This window comes from Phaenicophaeus curvirostris, chromosome 2 (genome assembly GCF_032191515.1).
Source record: "Phaenicophaeus curvirostris isolate KB17595 chromosome 2, BPBGC_Pcur_1.0, whole genome shotgun sequence".
In the NCBI taxonomy this organism is placed as follows: Eukaryota; Metazoa; Chordata; class Aves; order Cuculiformes; family Cuculidae; genus Phaenicophaeus; species Phaenicophaeus curvirostris.
The window spans coordinates 21879362-21907070 of NC_091393.1; the positions used below are offsets into that span (position 1 = coordinate 21879362).

The 27709-nt window shown below is 37.8% G+C and overlaps 1 protein-coding gene across 1 annotated transcript in view; it reads right to left on the reverse strand.

The window, feature by feature from the left end:
• Positions 1-27709, reverse strand: part of TINAG (tubulointerstitial nephritis antigen) — a 48071-nt gene that overhangs the window by 11683 nt on the left and 8679 nt on the right. Inside the window, exons 4-9 of the mRNA XM_069851520.1 lie at positions 26802-26916; positions 21034-21157; positions 18509-18659; positions 10873-11053; positions 10377-10422; positions 4573-4678 (exon numbers count right to left, since the gene is read on the reverse strand). Coding sequence (XP_069707621.1) covers positions 4573-4678; positions 10377-10422; positions 10873-11053; positions 18509-18659; positions 21034-21157; positions 26802-26916 — 723 coding nt within the window. The remainder of the gene's footprint in view (positions 1-4572; positions 4679-10376; positions 10423-10872; positions 11054-18508; positions 18660-21033; positions 21158-26801; positions 26917-27709) is intronic.

Genomic DNA, 27709 nt, shown 5'->3' on the forward strand with positions numbered 1-27709 from the left:
AAAGAAAGTTAGAGTTCCTAACTAGTATTCTCTGTGAGACAGAACTTCTTAGAAAATGGTTCCTGGAATTTGAAACTATGGTTCAGCATGAGAGATGAGTCAAATTATAAATGAGTCAATTGTTAAGTCATTTCCACAAATCAACTGTAATAATTTGTATGGGTTGAACTGAATGAATTGTCTGACACTATATCTTTTCCCCATTATTCTCTACTGCATTTCTCTTTGCTGTAAAATACTTTTGGGTGTTGCTGCTTGATTTTTAAGCTATAATATCTGATGTTGGTTGTCTGAAAACACTAAAGTAAATTTTTTCCCCCATGAAAGAAAAAGGGAACTCAACCCAAGGTTTCTTTAGTCAGGAAGAAAATAATTTGGGTCATAACTTTTGGTGGTTAAGATGTTGCTTGTTTGTTTTTATTCTGACTCTAGGCTTGAGCAAGGACAAGTGAGGAGGAAAATGAAGAGGAAAAAAGTGTCATTAAAGCCAAAACCTGAGATGTCACTGACAGTAGTGGACTTTGCACGCATGAGCCTTTGGACTTTGCATGGGTGAGTCATTTACCTGTGCATTAAATTTTAGAGTGCTCTTGCTCTGTCTAGCTATCCCCTCAACACTAAAACACCAGTTTTTGCATTATGTGTCAATTTTATCTCCCTTAGTAAGGCTTTTTGTGTTAAGAAGCCTTCAAACAATGTTTATTTAAGGGCATAGGTGTATCAATGCCATTTATTATGCTGCTCTATTGAATTTAAACCTTCCAGTGAATCATTGATAAAAATAGAGGTGGAATGTGTTTCCATTTAATGTACATCTCTCAGTGGCCTCTAATCAAAGTCTGTATGAAAGCAATTTCCAAACACCTGAAAATCTATCTTGGTCATGAAACAGCATCCAACTCTTTTAACAAAAATATCCTAGTCTCCTCCAAACCTTAAGGTCCATGGAATTCGTTGTAGCCAAAGACTTTGGCTTTTGGGGCCCTTCTGATTTTTTCAGTGCCAGGAGATCAGCAGATACAGGTTTTTGAGTGAAGGGATGGACCCGATATTGTAGTTTGGCACTGACACAGTGATGCAGTGAAAGAGTCTGAGATTTGTTTGAATGGGCTGCTAATATTAAAGATGAATACTTTATTTCATGATGTCTGCATTTGAAAAGAGATATTTTTTCTACTAGAACCATAGCTATTTAAGCCAATCTACTTCCTCTATGTTGAATAGAATTTGGGATGTTTACACCATCAACAAATGTGCCTCATGTTATCATTCCCTGTGGACACTACATTTCTCTTCTCTTGTCTTTTCCTAAATGGAACTAAGAAAACCAGAGAAGTAGATGGAACAGAAGATTAATTAAAAAGATACACCAGTTTTACAGAGAATCTGCTATAGAATAAACTTGACAGTTTTTTCAGCAACTCTGCTTACATGTAGAAAACTGGGAGATAAATGCTCTGCCAACTTCATCTTTGATGTGAATTCAGTCTGCCTTTATTATTAGTAAGAAATCTTGAGATAAAGATGACAGTTTTGCATGTCATTTTTCAGTAATTAGATTTCTAAAAATAACAGAGTGCAGATGACAAAGTGAAAATTCTCAGTCTTTGAACAATTTGTCTTAGTTCCACTTACCGTTTGCAGTTTCATTTAGCCTCCTTAGCTTATTTTCATTCTGGTGTTAGAGTGCAAGGAGTTGCATTCTGTATGTAGCAATTGTATATGTAAATACACATAGATCCATGAATGCGCGTGTGTGTACATGTACACAAACATATATGTAAGATCTTTTAAAGATACTACCTTACCATAAATCTTATGTACCTGTCAGACAGTTATTTTGTGGTTTAAGCTATTTTATGATGCTATAACAAGTGGGATTCAGCTAGTTGAACTTAGACATTTTAATCTTATCCCCACAGATTCTTTTATAGCCAGCAAAGATAATTAAGATCCAACAAAGCAGTTTAACTCACCGTGAGATGGACACCTAGGACAGAGTATATTAACAGCTATGGACATAAAGGGAACCACAGCTGCCTAGAAGGGACGTAGAAATCTAACTTTACACATCAAAATTTAGCTGTTGTGAATCCCAGTCTTCAATAATTTTTCTGCTTACCTCCTTTTCTCTAGAATACGCACATGGAAACTACTTCAGAGATCTTACTAGCTCTAAATGTCAGTGGAGTCAGCCCACCCTGCCTTCATATTGCCAGAAGCCCTATTTCACTGTCGACAGGGACTGTGATCAGGCTTAAATGCTCTGCTACCTGCAACTCCCTTCGTCTGACGGTTCCACACTTTCCCCTCCTGCTTCCGTGCTGCTCTATCTTTCCCGTTCTCTCCCTGAGCCTGAGGTCACACAGTACCTCACCGAAGACAGATTTGTAGTCCTATCAGAGCTGATTTTATAAATAAGAAGCTTTCAAATGATAGAAAATAACTAGTAATTTCAAGTTGCAGGACAATGTGGAAGCCAGTCAATGTATTTACCGTTCTTATGAGCTAATGATCAATTAAGGAGCTTATATTTGCTTTTCTGTTTTTGTACGAATGCCTCATGCAAACTTCACCAAAATTTATTTCCATTTTATGACTCCATCGCTCATATGTTGTACAATTCATGGGCAGTTCAAGGCCTCCTCAAAAATTTTTCTGTGAGATTACAAACATCAACTCAATACAGTCATTCATTATTATGGCTGCCTTTTACAAATATTGAATCTCTTTTACTGAAGGGGCTATAAATAAAAAAATCAGACTACAATAAACATCAATCCGTACAAAACTGTATTTTTCACCTTATGTGTCAGCATGTCTCTGCTTCTTTTTCTCTCTGCAGAATGCAAATGACCATGCTTTTTTTTTTTAAGCCTTTTTAATGAGATTTTTCTGCTTTTTTTATTTAGACACAGGAGTTTGCATTCTCCTTTGCTGAAAAAAAACACCCACCCAAGCTATATGTGAGTGGTAAAGAGCTTATACCTAGACCAGGGCCTTTACATTCAAATTAATTAATTATAATGAATGATATGAAAAGGTGATAGCTTAATCCTGAAGACATTTAAACTTCATTTAAACTTCTTGTATTAGACTTCATGCTGCAGAATCACATCTTATGACTGGTTTTATTATTGCTGGAGACTCAAGTACACCCAGCCTTGGGCTCAAACAGCCTCCAACTTGTCAAACTTGAATTCAACTTTCACAGTTAAGCAACTCTTCATATATTTTTTTATGGTGTAATCTCAGAATTCAGAAGACTTATGTATTAGACAATGAAAGGATGGGTAACTTTTTATAGTGTTGAATACGTTGGATACTTTAGCAATGTTCAATGAAACTAAGTAAATGCATTTCCCACATATTAAACTCCAAACCAGGCTGAGGTTTCTTAAATATCATCACCTTCAGTTGTCTTCTTTTTACTGCAGTTCTCTTATTCTTCTGCAGTATGTTAGATGCTTTAGAATCATAGAATAGTTTGGGTTGGGAGGGACCTTAAAGATCATCTAGTTCCAACCCCCCTGCCAAGGGCAGGGACATCCCACTAGATCAGGTTACCCAAGGCCCCATCCAATCTTGTCTTGAACACGTCCAGGGATAGGGCTTCCCAGGATAACCTGTTCCAGTGTCTCACCGCTCTCATCATGAAGAAATTCTTCCTAATGTCTAGTCTAAATCTGCCCCTTTCCAGTTCATATTTGTTCCCCCTCATCCTATCACCACAAGCCTTTATAAATAGACCCTCTCCAGCTTTCCTGTAGCCTCTTTCAGGTACTGGAAGGTTGCTATAAGATCTCCTCTGAGCCTTCTCTTCTCCAGGCTGACCAATCCCAACTCTCTCAGCCTGTCCTCATATGGGAGGTGCTCCAGCCCTCTAATCATCGTTGCAGCCCTCCTCTGGACCCATTCCAACAGCTCCATATCTTTCTTATGTTGAGGAGTCCAGAACTGGACACAATACTCCAGATGAGGTCTCACAAGAGAGGAATAGAGAGGAAGAATCCCCTCCCTTGACGTGCTGGTCACACTGCTTTTGATATATTTGAGGGGAAATCCACTAGTATGTTATACACATTCTTCTGCAGCAGTTGCAGTCCTGAGTATATATTTCTTATGCAACCAAAATAAAATCAGCGGCTTCCCAGCAGCAGCTGATTTCTGTTTGGGGTGTAAAGATCCTGGACTGCTGTGTCAGTAAGCTGTGCTTGTTGCACACTCACAATTTTCATATTTTCTTTTGCTTTCTGGCATGTTTGGATGAAATCATATACTTGATGTGTACCTGGAATATTTGAGAATACACAGCAAAACATTCTATTCTATAAACCAGTATACTTTTAGTTTTTGAGCAAATGTTAGAGTGAAATAAAATACTGTTTTTCCATATTTCTTTCCAATGGTCTCACATTCTCAGACATTCAAAAATGAAACAACAATCTCATGTTGGGATCTAAAAGTGCTCCACCTCTAGCAGTAAAATCTTTGGATTCCAAACTGGGCATTAACATTTTACTATATTCATGACTGAAAGAAGAAAAGGGTAAAAGAATTCGCTTTACTCACCCAAGGAGTTTGACTGAATGAGTTTTCCATTTAGATCCTGCTTTCTGGGAGCATCTATAGATCCCCTCTTTGTAAAGGAAAAAATCTTCATACACTTTCATTATAGCTAAAATACAACAGGGAAAATCAACAGTCAGTAAATATTGCTTGTATTTTTGTTTGCTCCTTGCATTTACCAGTACGAATTTTTGTTGTCTGTTGGACTGCATAAACGTTCTTTGCAATTATACTAAGTTCAGTAATTGCTCAGAAGTTCCCCGCTGCAAGTGAACCAGGAGAAATACTCTAGCAGAGTTCTCTCAAAGGCGTCTCATCAAGTTAATTTGGTTTCCCTGTCATGGAAACTCCCTATCACAGACTTATTCCAGTACAGTGAGAAGCAATAATGCCTCATGTAGACTTAGGTAAGTTTTCGCAATTCCAGTTAAATTTAATTCAATAAAACAAATCTCAAGGTTCATGCATGAAACCCTCTGTTTTGACAAGCATCTGCATATTCAAGAAGACAATTTAACAGACAGTTTAAATCCTGTGAAATACAGTGGAGTGACCTGTTTGCCTTTTTATGAAAGGCTCATAGAGTTCATTTAGTACACTGGAATCTCCTTACAGAAAAATAGATTTTTTTATATATGCATTCATCCTGACTTTCAGGTAAAACTGGGGGAAAAAACTTTGTATCCATGAAAATGTAAGGCCAAAGAGTTCATGTACTGGAAATTTCAGGCAAGAGAAAGATTACAACTTGAATGTTATATCTATTTTTTTTTCCTAAGAAAATTATTATCTTCTTTTTTAAGATAAATATTTTGGGTTTCCTTTCCACATTTGTTCTGCTACCTTAATACTATTTGTTTTGCTATATGGTGGGCTACTTGTTCTGGAAAAATGAAAATATATTCCAGGTCTGCATTATATTAGATTACAGTGAATCAGAAGCATTAAATACTAGCTTAACTCCAACTTATTAGACTGCCACACAGCTTGGAACGTGAGAATTGGTGAAATCCAGTTTCCTAAAGTCTTTTATCTTGGGCGTTCCATAAAGTACAAGTTTAACTGTCTATTTTTATGTGGTTTGAGAATTTATAACATATGTGCCTGGTATAGATCTGCAGCATTCAGTAAGGTGAGCTCATGCTACAACTTTTCTGTTTGACAGACTTTCAAATTTACTTCTCCTACCTGAATATTTTCACAAACTTGAAGGAAATGAACTGTTTTTACAACCTCTTCACCTCTGTCATACTGGGCAGAAAACATTCACAAATTTTAGGGGCTGAAAGGGAACAACTCAATGTGTGGTCAAATGAGCCCATTTGGCCAGGAAACCTTTATTATATACTTTGCTAAAGAGGTCACTGACGTAAAAAATGGAGGCATATATCAAGACATGGGGAATAGGCAGCTAGGTGGCCAGCCTAGGAAAAGCTATATCAGTTAATCACAGAGAAAGTTAAATGTGTGTGATGAACAATGATACAGCTTCTGCCAAGCTGCCTGCAGAGCCAAAGTTCACACATATTGACAGCAACAGGCCAAGTGGAAAAGAGCACAAACTTAATTCTTGATTTCTAGCTGCACACTCATGACCCTGTTAGAGCTCCCTGCAAAGGTTCTCCCTCTCCCCCTACCTCCAGGCTCACCAGTGCACAGAGCTAGGAGCTCAACTGCCGTGGGCGTCCTTGTACCGCTATGTAAAATATCAGCTGTTGAGGTCTCTGAGTTGCAGAGGATCCTGCAGAGGGAGAGCTTTCAAGAGGTACAAGGAAACAGAAAGGGCCTTGGCCCAGGTGAAGGTGTCAGAGGAAAAGCCAAGAGGATAAGTCATTCAAAAAATTACTACGGAGGCTTCCCTGGATCTTGTTTTGGTACCTTGGCCAAAGAGAGGCAAAGAAGAGAGGGTGAGTGCAAGGACTGCAAAATTCACTTCTCTCACAGAAGGTTTGAGGTTACGGGATCTCATCTATCATCAAGGCGACACAGGAGAAGGTAGTTTCATTTCTAAATTACATTGTTCTATGAAATCAAGATTAGTACGTCCAGTTTCAGGAAACAATGTATTACTTATGAGCAACTCTAAATCAGACATGTTCTTGACTCTGTGAAGAAATATCATATCGAAATTATTTGCACTGAAATAAAATAAAAAATTTTGAAGTGTGTTTCCAGAATAACTTTAGTCTACATGAGGAAATTTTATCCAAGATTGTACATTATATCTACATTTAGTATGTGTATATATTTTTATATGTATGTAAATATGTATACTAATGTATATGCATATGTCTATAAATATGACCTGCAATCAGGAGCTAAATAATGATATAGTATTTGGAGTTAAGCGAGCTAGGTTAATGAAGCGTAGACCGTGAAGAAACATGATAATTCGAAATCACAGAATCATAGAATCACAGAATCACCAGGTTGGAAGAGACCCACCGGATCATTGAGTCCAACCATTCCTATCAAACACTAAACCATGTCCTTGAGCACCTCGTCCACCCGTCCCTTAAACACCTCCAGGTAAGGTGACTCAACCACCTCCCTGGGCAGCCTCTGCCAGTGCCCAATGACCCTTTCCATGAACAATTTTTTTCTGATGTCAAGCCTCAACCTCCCCGGCGGAGCTTGAGGCCATTCCCTCTTGTCCTGTCCCCCGTCACTTGGGAGAAGAGGCCAGCACCCTCCTCTCTACAACCTCCTTTCAGGTAGCTGTAGAGAGCAATGACGTCTCCCCTCAGCCTCCTCGCCTCCAGGCTAAACAACCCCAGCTCTCTCAGCCGTTCCTCATAAGGCCTGTTCTCCAGCCCCTTCACCAGCTTTGTTGCTCTTCTCTGGACTCACTCCAGAGCCTCAACATCCTTCTTGTGGTGAGGGGCCCAGAACTGAACACAGGATTCGAGGAGCGGTCTCACCAGTGCCGAGTCCAGAGGGAGGATAACCTCCCTGGACCTGCTGGTCACGCCGTTTCTGATCCAAGCCAAGATGCCATTGGCCTTCTTGGCCACCTGGGCCACTGCTGGCTCATGTTGAGTTGCTGTCAACCAACACCCCCAGGTCCCTCTCCTCCAGGCAGCTTTCCAGCCATGCTTCTCCTAGTCTGTAGCACTGCACTAGAGATTAAAAAAATCAAGCACTGAGATAATTTTATTTATTCAGTGACTCTGTCCTGATATGGACTGTTGTGACTTGGACAGGATGAGATGATCACACTCCACCAGCCCAAGGTGTTACCTCCCACTTAGAAGAGACTTTGCATTTTCCAAAATGAATGGATTAATTAGTAGTGAATCAGACAAGGGAGCAATTTTCATAAGACTGACTGTAGCTCATGCATGAGCTGCCTCAGTCATGTTGAGCTGTCAGACCTGTGCATATAAATGCAGCAGATTATAAGATTCATTCCACTATGGATTCCTCTGCATAAAATACCTAAATAAGAATTTGTGTCTCTAAGACATACAAAGAAACAAAAAACTAAAAGTACTTGCTAAAAAAAAAAATTAACTCTAGCACTGTATTTTGAAGTAGCCCTCTGCTCTCTCCAGGTCTTTTTCTTCTATCAACAAAGTAAATATTCTTTTTTTCCCCCATGATAGCTGAAATTATAAGTTTTGTAGAGTCAAGTCTTTGATGCATTGCTAGCTATGTGTTAGCTTTTCTTTTGGCTGAGACTGACTAATGTGACAGAAAGGATTATTTTCCTATATCAGCACTATCACTATCAGAGTATTTCCTAAAGTCTATTTTTTTAAAAAAAAAGTTGAATAGGTAATATTAGATATTCTAGTTGAATGTTTTCAAAGCATCAATAAAACTTCCTTATGTTTGTTTGAAAGTGGATTTCTTTTAAAAAACTAGTGTTTCACCATTTACATCTGAAAGTTCTAATTGCTCAGTTCCCACACCATATGAACCAATGACATATTTCAGAGAGAAATTGTCATTTAAACTTGAAAGCTGTGTAACAGAAAATTTTCAATTAGATTCCTATACCTGCTGTTTCACAATTGTTAAAAAATGTATACTTTTCTTAACCTTGAGTATGCACAAACCCCCAAGTATATTCATCACCAACCAGAATGAATTTCTGCATCATGATCTTGAAAGGATCTTGAATGTTTTCCAGCTATTAAATATTACTTAGTACATTAGATAAGACTGGCCGTAAGCACTTTGCAAGTTCCTGAGGAACGACAAGTGAATGAATAATGGAAAAATCTCTTTTAGTAGCTGAAGACCATTTGCAGTATGTTATACTTTTTTTAATTTAAAAAAAAAAAGAAAAAATGAGTATGATATGTTTTTAAATTAGAATTATGCCCTGAGTGCATTTGTAATACTGGAAGATAGAAGAGTGAATCAATGACAAACTATTGGTCCATAACTGTGCCTCATTTAAAAATCACATTATAGCAAAAAGAAAAATCTGAAAGTGATTTCGCTGAGTGATACACACTCAGTTATACACTATCTTAGGTCTTGATTTTCCATATGCAACATTATCTTAACTTTATACAGACACTTTCTCAGAAAAAGCATTGACATTTCACAAAATGCTATGAATTATTGAGTCATTAAAACCTAACAAATGGCTGAATACAGATTATTTTCCATAGAAAATTTAGCACTGACAGGTTAATCCAGTGTATGTAAGGACTATGAATGCAGTATTAAAGAGTGGTAGAATATTTTATCTTGAGGAATCTAATTCTTTATTTTCTTAAAACCAGAGGAAGCTACTGTATTCACTTCTAGATCAAACACAGCATGGGGAAGAATATTCTCTTTGAGCAAACAAACTTGGGAAGAACCAATAAGACTGATAATATTGATCTTGTTAAGTTTGAGTTTCAAATTAATTGCAAGTGACCACATAAAAAGCTTTAGGAAGCAATTTCAACTTCACAATGCACTGAAATGTATTAAATCTTAGAATCAAGACCATATCAATAATAAATTGGAAGTTATAATAATTCATTAGATAATTCAGGCCAGTAGAAATGCAGAAGTATCCTGAAGTAAAATGCTTTAGGTTTGCACTGGCCATCCATCCAAGAGGGGTGGACATTTCGCACTGTGACCTTTCCCCGTTACCGCAAATCCCACATCCCTCAGCCTCTTCAGCCTCACCCGTCTGGGGTGCCAGCAGGGATGTGGGATTTTCAGGTGCTGCCAGCACCACCCATCTCTACCAGAGGAGAGTGTTCAAGCTAAACAATTCTTTTACAGTCCCTCGCTCCCTGCTGAAGCCTCTGTATTTCTCCAAGACCTCTGGGATTTCATTGCAAAGTTCAGCAGGAAAATTCAAAACTGATAACCCTCCACAACAAGAGCCCTTGAGCCACAACAGGGGAAAATCTGGGAGTGTTCTAGCACTGAATGATTTGCTGGAGGGCCCATATACTGCAGCATTGTGTGTTAACCTCAGCTAGTGGGGGAATTGATCCCAGCCCAAGAGAAAAAAACCTTTGCTAGCATTAACTTCTGCACAGCCCCAAACTGTAATTTCATCAATAAGCAAAAAACAGCCATGGGGAAAAAAGGCACATTTGCAGCATACAGATTTTGCTCACGTTTTCAGTAGATTCAACTTAAGGTCATTTTACTTATTTTGAACTCCGTATAGCTGCCTTTAGGGCTACTAGCTGTCCACCAAACATCCCTGGTTAAACTACACTGCATATGTCTGTTTTATTCACTGTGGAGTGCAATTTGTGTTTTCTCCTGTTATGGTACAAGGACATTGCACACTTGACTTATTTCAGTAATGATTTTATCATCTTCCAGACTTACCGTACCTTGCACTGGTCCTTTGTCCATGATCTCTTTCATTATATCGGTTTCCTGAGGGGAGGTGAGAGCGGCAGCAGAGAGGGCAAGGGAAAATAATACATTCTATTTACTAAAATTAAAACTTATACTAATTTATCATTGTGTACATATATATGGTATAAACATACAATTGTACTTGTATTTCTGCTAGACAATATTTGGTTTGCCTAAGGAACAAATCTTCAGAGACAAGTTTAAGAAGCACTAATGAATGGTTATGACTGCATACTTTCTTTTCTATCTCTAATTTCTATAGGACCACAAAATAGTACCTTTAAAAGGATGTGATAAAATTGAGAAACTATAAAGAATTCAAACTCTTCTCAAAATGCAAGAGCAATATAAAGGAAAATTCATGTCTCTAGTCTTCAAGATAAGTAAACTTATTTCCATATGCCAGACAATTTTCAAGCCCCAGAGGAGAAAAATGGGTGAGACGATGGGTAAACAGCATAAACTTACTTTTGAGGAGACCCTGTAGTGAGAGGCACACCGATATAACCGATTGGAATCTTCTAAAGCATTGGGACATGGCCCATTTGTATAGTTTTTTCCATATTCACTTGACACATAACAGTGATTTTCCCCTGATGGCTGCAGGTGATCATTCCAAAATGATGGATAACAAGCATAGGATACAATCCTGTTCAGATATTAAAAAAAAATAAAATAAAATTGATAAGCTTGTTTAAAAGTCTTTGCAGTTTTATTTCAAGCTTTTAACTGTTTTACAACTGTCACACCTCACATAAATTTACAGAGTCTCTCATTCTTCAAAAGTGTTAATGTCTCATATCTTCAGCTGGAAGGTGCTTGCTTCAGTTTATATGCATGATGTTTATAATTAAGTTTCATTTGTGGTAGCCCTCTCTCCACCATTCTCTAAAGAGAGGTAGGGTCAAAATCTGTGGTTCAGCACTTGTCACCTTGTACATTCATATCATTAATGATTCATGGAAGTTCACACTGAATAAGATCAATAAATTACCAGTGCTGTCAACAGGATTCATTTAGCAAAAATGGCTTGTGAATGAGTGTATTTGCAGCAGAAAAAAATTAAGGGAAATGAACCATTTTCTATTTTTATCTAAATTTTCTACAGGAATTTTGGTGAAAAGCTACAGGTCTTTTTATTTCTTTTAGCTAAACAGTGTCTGACCTTCCATATTTCTGACAATAGAAAGGGAAAATTTGCTCACATTTTTGTGAACATTTGATGAGGTAAAAAGTACTATATTCGTTTTTAAGGGTTTTTGTGCAAAAAATTCGTGTCCTTTTGGCACATGAGTAAATGTGATACTCCTTCCCAAGAGAGGTATAACCCTTACTGATGGATACCAATAGCTTAATTGATACTAACAGATTTGGGAGGGAGTGTACCTCCTTGAAAAAGAACTGAACAGAACTCTGGGAATAACAAAAGAAAAATTCATCTGTCCCACACATTCCTAGCTGCAGGCTTCAAAGACTGGAATAATTGGGATTTGAAAATCTCCAAAATGCTGAATCAAATGAGATTTGAAGCACAGTTTAAGAGCCCTCATCACATCCAGGAGATGGTAGAGGGGCAATGAAAACAAGAGGCGGTTTCAAGGAAAGGTAAGGAGGGATTTTTAATCTTTACCTTGGCAATACATCAAATGAACTTCTGCTTCATACAATAACTTTGTTTCTTGCAAGTAGTTTATCCTGAATTGTTCAGTGGTTTTGACTGATTAACTGAACAACATTTTTACTTCAATAAAGCAAAGGAAACAAAGTATATATTTAAAATGCACTTAGGAACAATCTGAAATACCCTAATAAAAGCACAACCAACCTTCCACTTATTATTTTATCCTTTTTATGAAATATTAGGACCTCCTAGTTTTCTACATTATACTGCTACATGTTTCCAAAACAATATACACACTGATAAGGCCATGGAGATCTATCAGAAGGCTTCTTTTAAAGAGCATAATTAAATATTTCAGTGAAGTAGAATATTTTAAAATAAGCAGTCCTATAAAAAGGATATGTATTTAAGTTGCTCACCAATTATACGAAACTTTCTGAATCTGAAGAACAGATATATCTTATTTCTACGCAATATGGAGGATAATTCTGTTTGCCTCTATATACTGAGTTGTCAAGATTTTTACAAGATGAGCCCATATATGCTTCAGCTACTTTGAATAAGACAAGGTATTTTCCCTTTAGCTTTTGGTGGTAGAAAAATTGACCTTGAGGAGAACATCTTTTTGCTTACCAAACTCTTTCTGCCCCAACTAGACCAAAACACCCGTGAACTGCAAAAAACAATCTTTCTACCTACTTGAAAAGGGGTTGGCCATCTAAGGTTATTAGGCTGCTATTGCTTAGGTCCTCGATCTGTTCACTGGCAACACCTTTTAAACCTTTCTGAATGTCTGAAGGTATTCTGGATTCCCAAATTTCCAACAGGGAACAGTAAGTATTTAGGCCACATATAAAGAGTTTGTTAATACTAGTTTTTTAAATGTATTATGCCTTATTTCTATTGTTGAGTAGAAGAAAACCTTTGGTTTGTGTATATATACATTTATACTGTTTATAAAATGTATCTGTCTGTTTATACATAATGATTCTAGTCACCACTGATCACAGATTTCTGAAAAAGTAAAGGATTGCTGCTGAGTGCAATCAGGCCTGCAAGGTAGGTAAAGTGAGCAAATACAGTCCTCGGAGCACAATCTTGCATAAGCAGGGCAGGAGTAGGTGATTGCATCCCAGCATAAGGAATGGTATGACACCTGTTCCTGAAGTGTACTTAGAAATATGTCAGAGACAGAAAATGGAGGAGAAATTAATTTCTGGGGCATAGATTCTTTTTCTCTCCCTCTCAGTCGGATTGTCTTGCTGGAGTGGTCGCAGATTCTGCATGGATGGGTCTTACTTCTATGGCAACGGAAATGAAGCACCAGATGACGCATCGACACACTGGAGCTGTGTGGTAATCCCGACATGATGACTCATTCTGAACTAATAGTCACTTCCAATTCTTTTCACTAATCATAGTTTCTGCAGTCATGATTAACATAATTTAGCAGTTCTTTGCTGAAACATGAGTTTGTTCATGCTGAAGCACCAGCAAAAAAATAAACATCAAAAACACTTCAAGTAGAAGACCTTGCCAGAAGGCTTGTTGAAGAAAAAACAGAAATAAATGTGAATAAATCTGAATGTGTTGATGCGCACTTATACGTACACAGAGACAAAAATACTACTAGGAGCAAGCAGCAACCAGAGAGAAGCAGCAAAATTCTGTGGTGTGTTTGTACATTTCTGGCAAAATTAATCTGAAGTCATGTTTATACATTCGATCTAATGAAAATTTTTGTGGCTTTGTTGTATCTATATGTTTGAACATTGAGAAGAGAACATAATCTAAAACATTGTTATTAGCAAGTTGACTGGAACTAATAACACTAATACGCTTATCATACAACTATCATGCAACTGCTAAGAACCCGAGGTACAAATCAGATCAAGCCCTAATTAGAAGCAGTATTTGCATTCAAGTGTGTAACTTTTTAGTGCCTGAAAATTAATTGTTTCTTCTTCATTCTGAAGGACTATAAGCTTTTAATTTCCCTTAGCAGATAAAACAGATGTTTTTCAAATCACATTGTTTCCTCTTAAATTATGACTTGTAACTGAAATGCCTAAAATTATTAATAACTAGAAAGAGAATACAGATTCATTTTTTAATTAATGGAGGAAGACAGAGAGAGAGTGAGAGTTAAACACTCCATTTATAGCAGATTTCACTGTTAATTGGGTACTTAGTGATTCTGAAAAGTGAAGTCTCAGCACTGGCTTAACTTCATTGAGCTTTATGAAGTCTTCCATTGACTTCACTGGGGATAGTTTAGGCCAGCACTCAATTTTCCTGAAAATCAAAACCCTCAGATAAGTACAATTCTGAAATCAGAAAACCAGAAGCTTTAAAACAGCATTGAACACCTGCTGTGAAAATTTACAAGCCCACACAGAAAATCAATTTGCTTTCTCCCTACTGCAAGGTATGGAGATAATAAAAAAACGATTGCAATATACTGGCTCATAAAATAAAAGTCACCCAAAAGTGTGAGGAAATAAGCACTATTTAACACGGCTCATTCAAAAGACACTTCAGTCTTTTATGCCATAAATTTCAATGTTTTTCATTGGCAAAGTTAAAAGGTTGTGGATTATGAAGGTTGTGGATTATGGGGTTTCAGCTACAAAAATGATTCAATTATCAGTCCAGTGAATTGAAAATGTTGATTTTTTTCTTCTTGCTTTTTCTTTTTCTTTCTGGTTTGTGGGTTTTTTTTTAATACTATTTGCTCTTGGCCACTGTCAGGGCAACATATTTGGCTAGCTGAATCCTTGCTCAGACCCAGCATAGCTTTTCTTGGGTTCTTCCAGTGTTTGTCCTCACCGTATTCATGGATATTTTTCTTAAGGTGTTCATTTGCGTCCAGAACTGTTGGAATAGGATTTGAAATATCACTTGACCTTGAGGAAAATAATTCAGGATTTAGAAATTTTGTTTATAAAAATTGGTAAGTAGAGGTATTTTTGTGTGTACTACTTTGATGGAGAATCAGTGATCGGAGATAGGTGGCAGGCAAAGGTCTGTAAGAGCTCAGTGATGTTTGCTACATGTTGGAGCTGCCTCCATGGGGACAAGAAAGCTGGATGAATGATTAAGAAAACAGTATTGATAATCCCCCAAAATCTGGGATGGTTCTCACAACAGCGTTGCAATGAGCAGGTGAATACCATGAGGTGGCTGAGCATTAATGCAAGTACTTAGGACTTTGGAAGTGAAAAGACAGTTCACTGGTGTACTCTGGTGAGCTGAGGTGCCTTGACTGTGTGTTTTCAGGCTTCCATCAGACATCTCTGCTCTGCACACCACTTTCAGGTTGGTACTCTGTAGGTCAGTCAGGGAAAAATCATAGAATCATAGAATCACCAGGTTGGAAGAGACCCACCGGATCATCGAGTCCAACCGTTTCTATCAAACACTAAACCATGTCCCTCAGCACCTCATCCACCTATGCCTTAAACACCTCCAGGGAAGGTGACTCAACCGACCTCCCTGGGCAGCCTCTGCCAGTGCCCAATAACACTTTCTGTGAAATTTTTTCCTAATGTTCAGCCTAAACCTCCCCTGGTGAAGCTTGAGGCCATTCCCTCTTGTCCTGTCCCCCGTCGCTTGGGAGAAGAGGCCAGCACCCTCCTTTCCACAACCTCCTTTCAGGTAGTTGTAGAGAGCAATGAGGTCTCCCCTCGGCCTCCTCTTCTCCAGAAATCTTCTCACTACTGTGTTTACACCAGCACAAAGTCCTCGATGGTCCATAACAAGGTGCCTCAAAACTCCAGCCTGCTTTTCTTTCTCTATAGAAGTAAGGTAACTCTTGTATATTAAACTGCCTCTGCAGAACTGGCTGCATTACTAACCCCACTGCTTCAAGTGAAAATATATAGCTTTCTGGCATAGGAAGAATCTTATTAATATGGGCTCGTAGTGGGTTTACCCACACAGGGAGAACAGTTACTGGTAACAGGAGACCAGGATGTTGTCTTATTGCCACATTCCTGTGGACTTATCCTCTTAAAATAGCTTGCTTCAACTTTTGTGGAGATAATATTAATTAAAATGAAACTCTTATCTTATCTGCACTGGCAATTCTTGTCCTTAACATGGTAGGCAAGCAAAAATTCCAGTGAGAAAGAGTGGTATTTATTCTCTCAGGAGCATGAGCTACTGATTAAAAGGACCTCGTTCTAGTTACAGAAAATCTTGCTTAAAATGTTAAGCTATAACTTATTTCTTTGTCAATTATGCCTTTGCCTTTATTCCCATGAGGTTCTGAGGGGCCTTTGCTAGGTGGAAACCATATACTGTCTACTGTAATCATTCGCTTAAAGGGTCTTTCACTCAAAACCTAGATCAAAACTTGTTTAGTGTTTAAACCACAGGAGAGAAAGACAGAGGAACACTTGATGAAAACTCTCCGCCTAACAACCCAAATCCCTTTTTCAGGTCAGAAATTGTTCTGTACGCTTGAAGAAAGCAGAATGATCGCTTTGTGTACTGTGTTCCTTTGAATGACAGTGCTTTAGTCTTCACCTGGGTCCCCAGGCTTCCACGTCAACTATGCTGTCTGATGCATCACGTCTGACTTTGTTTTGCTCTTCTCACAGTTTGTTTGTTTTTAACTAAAACTAAAACTTGACAGATGGCACACCCAAGATCTCTCTGTCTCTCAGTATCAGATATATCAAAGACAGAGTAAGGGATGAGAGTGTGTGAAAGTGAGATAAGAAACAGATTTTGGTATGGAACAGGAAATACGAAAAAGAATTCTGAAAATGTGAGAAATAGCAGAATCTAATTATACAGCACACTACAATTATACAGTGAACAATCACTACTGGGTTATGTTAGCAAAGACATAGCCAATACAGTGTGAAAAGTGATTATTCCCCTGAAAGTGAGGTTACAAATGCAGTATTGTGTTCAGTTATGGGATCCCCAGTAACAGAGCAAGTCCAGTGGAAGACGGTTAGGGGGGTGAAGCGTATGATGTGCAAGGAGAGTCTAAGGCAATTGGATTTGTTCAGTCCAGTGAAGAGAAGTCTAGAAGGGGATCTAATTAGTCTTCAACTATGAAGAAGTCATAAAGGAGACAGACTGGTTTTGGAGAAAAATGAAAGGTACCAATCACAAGTCGTACCAAGAAAAAATTCCGATTAGATATAACAAAAAAATATTTGATCACAAGAGTGGTCAAACAAAGTGACATTCTGCAAGAAAGTTTATGGAGCCTCCATCCTTGGAGAGACTTGAAATATGATGAGGGATATGGCCTGAACAGCCTAATCCAATTTCAGAGTTGGTCATGCTGTGAGCAGAACACCGGACCAGGTGACCTTCAAAAATTTATTCTAACCTAAATCATTCTGTGATACTATAAATTATTGCATGCAATTTTAAAAAGCTCTTGCTGTTCACGTGGAGTTTGAGAGCTGTTAACTTTGCTTATTTTGACCTGAAGGAAAAAGAATCTGGGTATAGTCCCTTCTATAGTGCTGCATTCTGGCACAAGCTTCATAGAATCATAGAATAACCAGGTTGGAAGAGACCCACCGGATCATCGAGTCCAACCGTTCCTATCAAACACTAAACGATGCCCCTTAGCACCTCGTCCACCTGTGCCTTAAACACCTCCAGGGATGGTGAATCAACCACCTCCCTGGGCAGCCTCTGCCAGTGCCCAATGACCCTTTCTGGGAAAATTTTTTTTCCTAATGACCAGCCTAAATCTCCCCTGGCGGAGCTTGAGGCCGTTCCCTCTTGTCCTGTCCCCTGTCACTTGGGAGAAGAGGCCAGCCCCCTCCTCTCCACAACCTCCTTTCAGGTAGTTATAGAGAGCAATGAGGTCTCCCCTCAGCCTCCTCTTCTCCAGGCTAAACACCCCCAGCTCTCTCAGCCGTTCCTCATAAGGCCTGTTCTCCAGCCCCTTCACCAGCTTCACCAGCTTCGGATGGGATGATTACAGTTTGCTTTACAGAAATAAAATGTTTGATCCTTTTAAATATTCAAATGCTGTCTCATGCAACTAGCTGCTTACTCAAGGTTGGGATACAGGCTTTTCATGTTAAACAAGAGCCATTGAAGTTTTGGTATAGTTTTTAATATAAAAAATATAAATCCTTTCTTGTTTGTCTTGCTGTTAGTGAGGCTACCATTTCCCTTGGCTCTATTATGGCTAATAATATCTAGTCGCACCGATTCTTAAATGGGAGCTAGGTGGTTGCAGAGTTTTCTCACTGAGAGCCCTCATTCAAAATAGTCTTCACTTATTTCATAGCTCCCAATTTTCATGAAGGTGATTTAAAGAAGGTGTAAATGAGAGCGATGGATAGTCTTGATGAAGTAATACAGTTAATGTGACCCGGGGCAGAGCCAAATGCTTCTTTTTTTGAAAGGTCAGAAATCATCATTGTAACACAAGCAACATTGTAACCTAAGAAACTTGTTTAAGTTAAAATAATCTAAATAGATAGATAAAATATTTACCCGTGTGTTTTCAGGTATCTCCAAGCACCATCAATACTTCCACCATTGCATCCATGTTGATTCCTGGTATCGCAAGAGATCAAATTCTGAGCAGAAAGGTTCTCAGTGATCTGGCCCTCAGAATGAATTGTTATTCTATCTGCTGCAACACCTGTTTTGAAATAAATACTCTGTAATCAAAACCAAAAACTTACTTACAATTTTACACTGGTTATTGTGAAAGAGGGATTTTCTTAGTATTTTCTGCCTCTTAAGACATCTTGAAATATATATATATATAATCTGTACAAACTTTCAAGAGAAAGTATTGTGAAACTGCAAAGCATCATGAGCAACTTTGATCTAATATCATAAATCGATAGACTTACTAGCTATCACAAAGTTCTACATATCTAAACAACAGGTGAGTCTTTAGTTTAGTTTGATAATCTCTCTCACGTTTGTAAGTATATATCTCTTGGTAACTTCAGCAGAAGATGCAAGTACTTCCCCACCTCTCTGCAGCTGAGTCTCCAAATCTCTTTTCTTTATTTGCTACCCTTCCTTCCTTTATTTGAGAAAAAAATAAAACCAAAAATTAACAGTTCTATGAAGAAGAAAATTCAAGGCTGAAAGTGTGCATTGGTGCTACTGGAAAGAATGTTTTAAAATGCTCATATTAATGTGTAAGTGTAGTATTCATTGGAACTCTTTCCCTTATCACACAAAATTCTTGCTCTGAGATAGACACTTTAGATTTCTGAACTCAATCAGATGTCATAATTCTGAGTACTAATATATTTATGCCCTGATTTAAAGGCAGACTAGCTTAACTAACTTGTAAGTGAAATTAAACCACTTCTCCTTTCTTTAACAAGTGAAAATACAATTATTAAGCCCTAATCCCAATCACTACCAGTGCTTAAATTATTTTTATTATTGTTAGAACTTCATTTTGAACCTGAAAATAATATAAAAATATCCCTTGAAATCTAAAGCTCCATCAAAATCAACCTTAACTTCAGTGAACTTTGGACAAGACTTCAGAAGAATGAATATGCTGATGGCAGCTGGTAACAATTGTGTTTTGTGCTTCTGTGAGGTGTAACACGATGATTAATTTATTTTCATAGGTATAAGAGCTTTGTACTAAAGAATTTTGGAATAATTATAGAAAATACTCATGATGAGAAATGATACAGTAGTGCTTGTCTGTTCAGTGAGCAACAACTAATCTTACAAAGAAGGACTGAAAATTCAGTTTGAAAATGTTAGATCCATGTAAACAACATGCAAAGGTATATTATAATTAGCATTGAAAATAATTAGGTGAATTAAAATCAAGAAATTCAGTTATGAAAGTGAAAATTTAGACTGAACATCTGGAAAGTCTTTCCCTCGGTGAGCTCTGTTCATCTCTGCAGTTGTCTTTCAGGAGAGCTGTTAGAACCTCTCTTGCTTTTCTCTTTTATAACTGCACTAGACAGGACACATTGGTGACAGAATGTGTTCAGTATGGATTTACCAGGGAGCTGAGATTAACTGGCCTAAATGTTGCTTTCACAGAATCATAGAATCACCAGGTTGGAAAGGACCCACTGGATCATCAAGTCCAACTATTCCCATCAATCACTAACCCATGTCCCTCAGCACCTCGTCCACCCGTCCCTTAAACCCCTCTGGGGAAAGTGACTCAACCCCCTCCCTAGGCAGCCTCTGCCAGTGCCCAATGATTTATATGAAGACAGATTTATATGACAAGATAATTAAACATACAAACCAGCTGCAGCAAAACTTATCAATTAACTCTCACATTTCCTCCTCTTCCCACTGTGATTTAAATAAACAGTTGCAGTTTTTTCTTTATATTAGTATATCCCAATGTGTGCTGAGATCTATTGCAGCATAAGAAAAATGAACATAACTGATCACTGTAGCTTCTTTGGAGAAAGTGGCACAAACACTTGTGTCCATTTATCATGAAGCCAGGGATTGCAGCACATGAGGTTGAATTACATTACTGACATGTCTTTACTTACAGAATTTGAAATATTTTCTTCCAAAAATATCTGAGCAGATATAGAGTTCTCTTTTAATAAAATCATTGAAAAGATTGTACTCAATATACCTGAGTAGCAAGAGTTGTTTAATAACAAACGCACAAATATATAAATCCATACAAAAAAAAATAAAATCTACCTGTTAATCTTTCAAGTCGAGCATATATTTGTGCAAGTAAGGGATGAAGATTTTTTAAAAGTTACTCTGCCAGTTACAATAAAATGCATTATTCAATTAATTTTCTACTTTCTGTTGCAAAAAAATCTCCCCATATTACACAAATTTGTGGGAAGCAAACGAAGTTCTACAGCTTAGATTGATTTTCTAAGACTTTGGGACAACTCAAAGGGAAACATGTAGCAATTTTAAATGTTTCTATTTACTGATAGAAAATGAACAGCAAGCTGAAATTACTTCATTAATGATCAATACAAATGTTGATCAAACATCTAACATTTGTAAAAGGAGAAAAAAAAATATATTACTTGCAGTTGAAAAAGCCCACGATGCTCCACAGTTCCGTTGATCTAAAGGGTCATGAATCCAATCAGGCCATTTATAAGTGGCTGAAAAAAATTCAGGAAATTTTTCTTCTGGGAGTGAATTTCCCTGAAACAAAAGGTAGGAGATCGCTATATGTTTCAAGTCAGAATTTTCTCTTAAATTTTACCCTAATTTTGTTTTTAAAATTCTTTATTTTTAAATTGAAGAAACCTAAAGCGTTGGTACCTGTGGCTTCCAAGCATCTCTGAGGGGGTTACCCTCCGTCTAGCTGCTTTGGATCCCCTGAAATCAGTGGATTCTGGCACTCCACTAATGCCAGGCTGAATAATCTGTCCGGTTTCTCTCTGATTTTCATCTCAAACATGTTAATTATTACTGAGCTGGCACTTTTGGAAAGAAAAGCCTTTTACTACATTTCGCAGTGAAGTTAGGTACCCATTGCCCTGTTCTCATTGAGACATGGGCTGTTGGTAGGAAATTTCAGTTACCATGGGGGAGGCGTAAGTATAATGTATCATTGACTTGTCTTTTACACAGATTTTTCAATCTCTAGCTCTTATTCTCATTCCAGAATGGAAATCAGTGATTTTATTTCTGCTCTACAATCTGATGTTGAGTTGATATAAATTTTTGCTCTGCTCACTAAAATCATTTAGGGAGCCATTCTTGGCATCTTCATCTCTCATCTTTAACTTATGTCTTCCAAACTTCGCACAAATATCCACATATGCAGGAACCATCTGATACAACTGCTAATAATCTACTCTGTATTGCATCTTTCTCATAAGCAGGGTCATATCTTGAAGAACAAAGGCTTCTGTGCTGTTCAAATTCCTTAATTTTACTTTAATTTCCTTAGTTTTCTAATTCTGGCTGCCCTTGCTGCACCATTTTGCTAAATTGCTTGTTACATGTAAGACAATTTTTCCTAAGGTGATTTAAATGTGAGGTCAGTTCTTTCAAGCTGTTTCAGGACTCTTTGTGGAACTGAACTTTCCTACTTTGGCTGTATCCACATCACTTAGTTGTGAATGCTGGAAAACAGTAGCGGCTCCATCCAGCTTGTACACTTCGGTTTCCCACAGAAAACCCACAGCTGAGAAGTGGGTAATCAAAAAAGAAGCTTGTACTTCAGCTCTGTATCTGACATTAGATTGGGGTGTAGCTCCAACATACAGATTGACACACACTGATCATACACCCAGACCCAGTAACCTTCAAGTGTTTCTAGGTTCACTGTGTTAGAAGCAGACTGCAGGTCCTAAATATCATCGATGTATACTGCAAACTGTTAAGTCACTTAAGTGAATTTGAAACTTTTACCTCCATCTGTAGCAAGTCAGTAATCTTTTAAACCTTGCTAAAATATTAATCTCAATATCTTGATTAATAACTTTCAAAAGACTGCTTTGGCAAAAGCTTGTTAGATACATGAGACTTGCAACCCCAAAGGACACACAGAAATCAACAATTAATTTAAAGAATATCTTGCTAAATTATCATTGTGTTCATTAGTAATGAGCAAGAATAAGCATGTGATTTACTTTAAATGTGAAGGGTACAGGTGAAATCCTAGACAAACAGGGTTTTTTTTAGTGGTAAGACTGTTCACTATCAACCAGTAAACAAACAAAAATTAGCAGAGGTTGTTTAGCATGATTATGTGGGCAATGACTGCTTACAATGCCACAAATGAGGCAGCTGAGGAAAGCAAAACTCTAAATAGATCTTTGGCCTGAGACAATGTGTTACTTTCTGTATTCCTAACTACTGCCGATGTATTTAATAGCCTCATATTGTAAACCCCAGAGCTAATCCCTCATTAACCCTCAGCCTTGTCATTTAGAAATGCAGGACTGACCTGTAGCCAGAAACACTAGCTTTTCATCTGAGAAAATGCTCCTCAGATACTGAGAAGCACCGCTGTTCCATGACAAATATTAAGTCTAGACAATTGTTTCTCGACATGTGCTCCAAGGACCAGCATCAGACAGCACTATACAATCAGGAAAATGACTGGTAAACTATTTTTAAACCTTCATGTGTATTCTCTGCAGTGAAGCTAGCAGTCTGGACAAAGGAAGGTAAAAGGGTACAAAAAAATACTCATACTTCAGCCTTGGCTTCTTTAGAAAAGCTAGATAGTCCATCAGAGAAAAAAAACCTGAAGAATACTGAACTTGCAAATGTAGAATAGTTTATCTGAGGGAAAGCAATACCTTTTTTAATGTAGGAAAAAATTTCACTTGCTTTGTGAAGACAAAATATGGACGTATGACCTACAGTTTGCAAGATGGACATCTGCAAGTACTGAGCTTTTTTACTATGACTCATTGTTCAGGTGTAGTCATGCTTTGCAGCAGAGCCATCCTCAGTTCAGAGTTAGTCCTCATGTTCCATATCATTGTCTATTAGGTACTCTAATGTGCCATCACGTTGAACTACACTTCCAGAAATAAACATCCTCTTATCCAGGTAATGTTATGAAGATACATTTGTAGTTGGCTATTCCAGTCAAAGAGACAACTAAAAAGCCTCTACTTCACAAACAAACTTTTGAACACTGATGAGTTTCTGCCATAGCTGATTAATACAGAAGGGCTTTACATTCTTCAATCTTTTTTTTCTATGCAACTGAGAAAGGAGCCCCTTCTGCACAAAAATGCTTTTCTCAAGGATCCCCAAAAGGCAGCAGAAAATAACAAGAACAGCAGGCTTTTAGGTTCCAGAAACTGTTATTTATTACCTAAATAGTAGACAAGTAGCATGCTGAAGAAATGGGTTTTGTTTAAAGTAAAAAAAAAATAATAATAAATGCTGTACTTAATGAATAGGTATCTATACTTTTTTCTTTCTGTGCTAGCAAAGGTAGAAGGTTTTGATCAGGTCAGCACAAGATACAGCCAGAAACTCCTGAACACTAATTCAGAATTTTTGATAACTAAATATATGACTTTGGGCAAATGACTTGCAGTTTTCTCTCTTGCAAAATAGCAAAGGCAGTAATAATCCTAGAGAATGTATGAATATTTAAGCAGTGCCAATTTGTCCACAGTAAGGAACTAGTACCTTGGCCTGCAGGTGAGTCAGTACTCAACCAAGTTGCTTAAAGGTCAAGTCATTAAGGTTTGGAGAAAGTCTCTGAAAAATATTAAAAAGTCATTATTTCTGAATTTCATCATTCATATATCTTTACTCTCTTCTGAGCTGTGGAAACACTGTCATGAAAACTCACATGTTCTTTTATCACTTAGGACTTTGCAAATGTGTTAATACACTTCCGAAAATATCAGTGACAGGAAATTCTTTATGGAAGGCAAAGCAGGGGCAAGCATCTCTGAAAATCTGTTCAGATACTTATCTTAAAAAGTGCTTGGAAGTTAACTCCATAGCTCCTGTTGTTTTGCCAGCTGTCAGAATCTGTCAATGTACTCCTGGTGAGCCCAGTTCACGACATGAAAGTGTTGGATTGTGCAGTGACCCCAGATATGGAACTGGCTATGACTGAAGCTGGTTAATGTGGCAGGCAGAAAATTTCCCAGGGCAGAACAAGGACATAAAGAGATTATATTCTTCTAGAATACTACAGAAGGGAACAGAATCAGGGAGATGTGGAGCTTCATAGGAAGCTTCAGAGAATAACATTTTCACATCTATACTAGTCAAGACAGAAAATACTGGAGTAAGAACAAGAAAGTTCTAATAATTCTGAAGAAAAGCTTTAGGTAGGAGATGGACTCATGTACAAATCAGAGCAATTTTCTGCAAGCCCATAGAATTCTTCAGAAGCTGAGAAAGGCATACAGAGATCATTATTTTATATTTTTAGCTTTTATAAGTAGAAAGAAAGATTTCTCAGAATCCTGTGCAAGGCTTGTGCTTCTAGCATCATGTAGGACTTCCTGAAGGCTAAATGCATGATTGTTCAAAGCTGGATTTCTGAACAAAACTACATTGAAGAATAAAACTTCTGGCACTGCCACAGGTAGTGGGGTTGTGGAACACAGATTTTGTAAAAGACAGCAGATAGAGGAAATACACCTGAGAAATGTATCAGTGGAACAAAGGCTATAAGCAATATAGGAGTCAAAGAAACTAGAGGGAGCTTAATAACAATGATTCAATAGCCTGGACATAATGCAGGACCACTGAGTGACCAGCTACCCCAAAGTGAATGGAAAAGAGGAAATATCATAATTTCTTGTAATCTTCTATTTCTTGTTTCCCTGGGTGGGATTTGTCTCCCTTAGCTAAGTATCTAGGAATGTAGATGCCATCCTTTGAGCCAGGTATATGATAACCACTTCTAGCTTCTGCTGTATCAAGATCACATTGTATGCCTCAAGGAAAAAGTCAACTACAACAACAAATCAACCTCACTCCGTTGACCTTCAATGAAATTCACTGGTAATTTGTGGCAGATACCTACTGACTATTGCACTAAACTCTTTTATGTCATTGTCTTATTTTGACTTGCTATTTTCAACTGAAATGGGTCCTCCTTTGGCTGCGAAGAGTAGTCCAGCAAATCCTACAAGGCAGTGCTCCAGAAATCAATTTCTCTCAGCTTCTTGCTCTGACAGCCCTCCACAGTGTAATTTCGAGCAAGCTGGCCAATCTGGGCCAAAGCTCCACCACACTGGTGCAGCGAGTTGACTTTTTCTGGGACAAAGACCCAATCTACATCAAGAAAGGGGTTAGGGTTGTTAAAATTGTTGCAGAAGCACATGGACCTCACATCCTGTTAAGTGGTAGCTCTACACCTCTGTCCCTGCAAGGTCTTCTGTGATGTAGAAATTCTTCTGCCATAAACATATACAACAAGCATTAACCATTGACTTGAAATAGGTGATGAAATTACGTCACTTGCCTGAACGATATAGAAGCCAAAGATGTAATCCTGTTATATTTAGTGTCATTCAAAAGCCTTGGATCTATCTATTTATTCTTGCAATTTTCCTCATTTCACTATGGTGAAGTACTTAGTTTTTTCAGTCTATGTTTTCCATAATTTCAAGTCTTGTAAAAAAGAAGCCAAGTAATTGATACAAAGCAATGGAAAATTAGTTCTGGATTCAATAACTATGCATTTCTTCCTTAATTGCTTAACCTCCCTAGATAATTGAAAATATATTTTCCTTGCTGCAGAACTAATTTTAACATAAATTTATTATAGGAAATTTAATTTAGCTGCCACAAAAATGGCCATGACCAAGAGGTTTAAGAAGCTGGGAGTAGGGAATCTTCTCTTTTTTCCCAAGCTTCCCATCTTCTCTTTCTCCTCTTGGCCAGAACTTCATCCTTCTGCTGCATCTTTACATTGCTTTATCCTATGGGCTTTCAAAGATTATTTCAAAGATTACTATTTAGTCTCAGCTGTTAGCTTTAATGAACTATGCCCAGATTTATTATCTGATGGCTATGGCTATGTGTGCAATTATTAACAAGTGGAGAGCATAGTATGAGACCATCCTAAATAAGTAAAGATTTCAAACACAGTGATCTACAATGATAAGTTAATATTGGTGAACAGCTTGCCGATGGTCAGCATTTGCTTTTCCTTCTCCTTGTTTGATTTCCATCAACAGGACCACACAGATTATGGCTAAAAGAACTATTCTGGGATCTTCATATTCCACATGGAAGCGTTTAGTGTCAAATCACTGAATCATAATCTCATAGTTGTCCACATTTATTTTTCCATGTGAAAAAGTTATTAAAAAAAAAAAACATTGTACATGATACTTACAGAAGCTTCTCTCATATTCAGCAAGGAATGAGATGGAGGCAAGGTGCCCAGGCGCTTTTTGAAACCTTCTCCCACTGTCATTCCCCAGAACTGACTGTAGTTGTCAGCTTTCCATCTTACTCACAAACAAACAAAACCCAGGTTAGAGATACCACTCAGGTTAATACTTTGCTTCTTTGTAAAAGCATCACTGACAATAACATCTAGATAAAAATATTTTTAATTATATTTCAAAACCTTGTGTTCAATAGGCATGAGAAAATATTTAATACAGGCTCTTCCACTGCAAATGAGTGTAGGATGGAGCAACACAGCAGTATTTGAAAAGTGATGATTTGAGGTCAGCATCATGTCAACCTACGGGAGATGAGCATGCCGGGCTTCAGAGAAGAACTGGAAAACAAGACGCTTAGTCACGACAGTTACTGTTATCTTTAACTTATGCTCAAATTATGCTTCAGACCAGATGCCTACAGAGAACTAGCAGCTTCATGTAGTAGATTGCAGTGCCTTCAGGCTCTGGTGCAGCAGCAGCGAGACACTGTTGAACCCAACAGAAAGCCCAGCTGACACTTTCTGCCTGAGTTTTACACCAATAACCAGGCTGAGAGAAAGGCCTCCCTGTGGCTCTTAATTTATTCCCTCAGATTCAGATGGTAGCATTAACTGTATGCACAACAGAAAAAAAAATACCTTATAGCCACTCATATTTTGAACTCTCTGAAAATTATTATTACTAGAGAAGAACTGAGCCATAGAGAAGAGCATTCTCTTTACCCGTTTCTTCCTTGCTTGTGTATGAAGAACAAGGGGATGGGATTCATAGTGCATAAATCAGAAGCCTCATTGCTCTTGTTCTGCCTGTAGTTAATGAAGAGTTCAAACACCTGCTGAAATTGAGCCGGCTA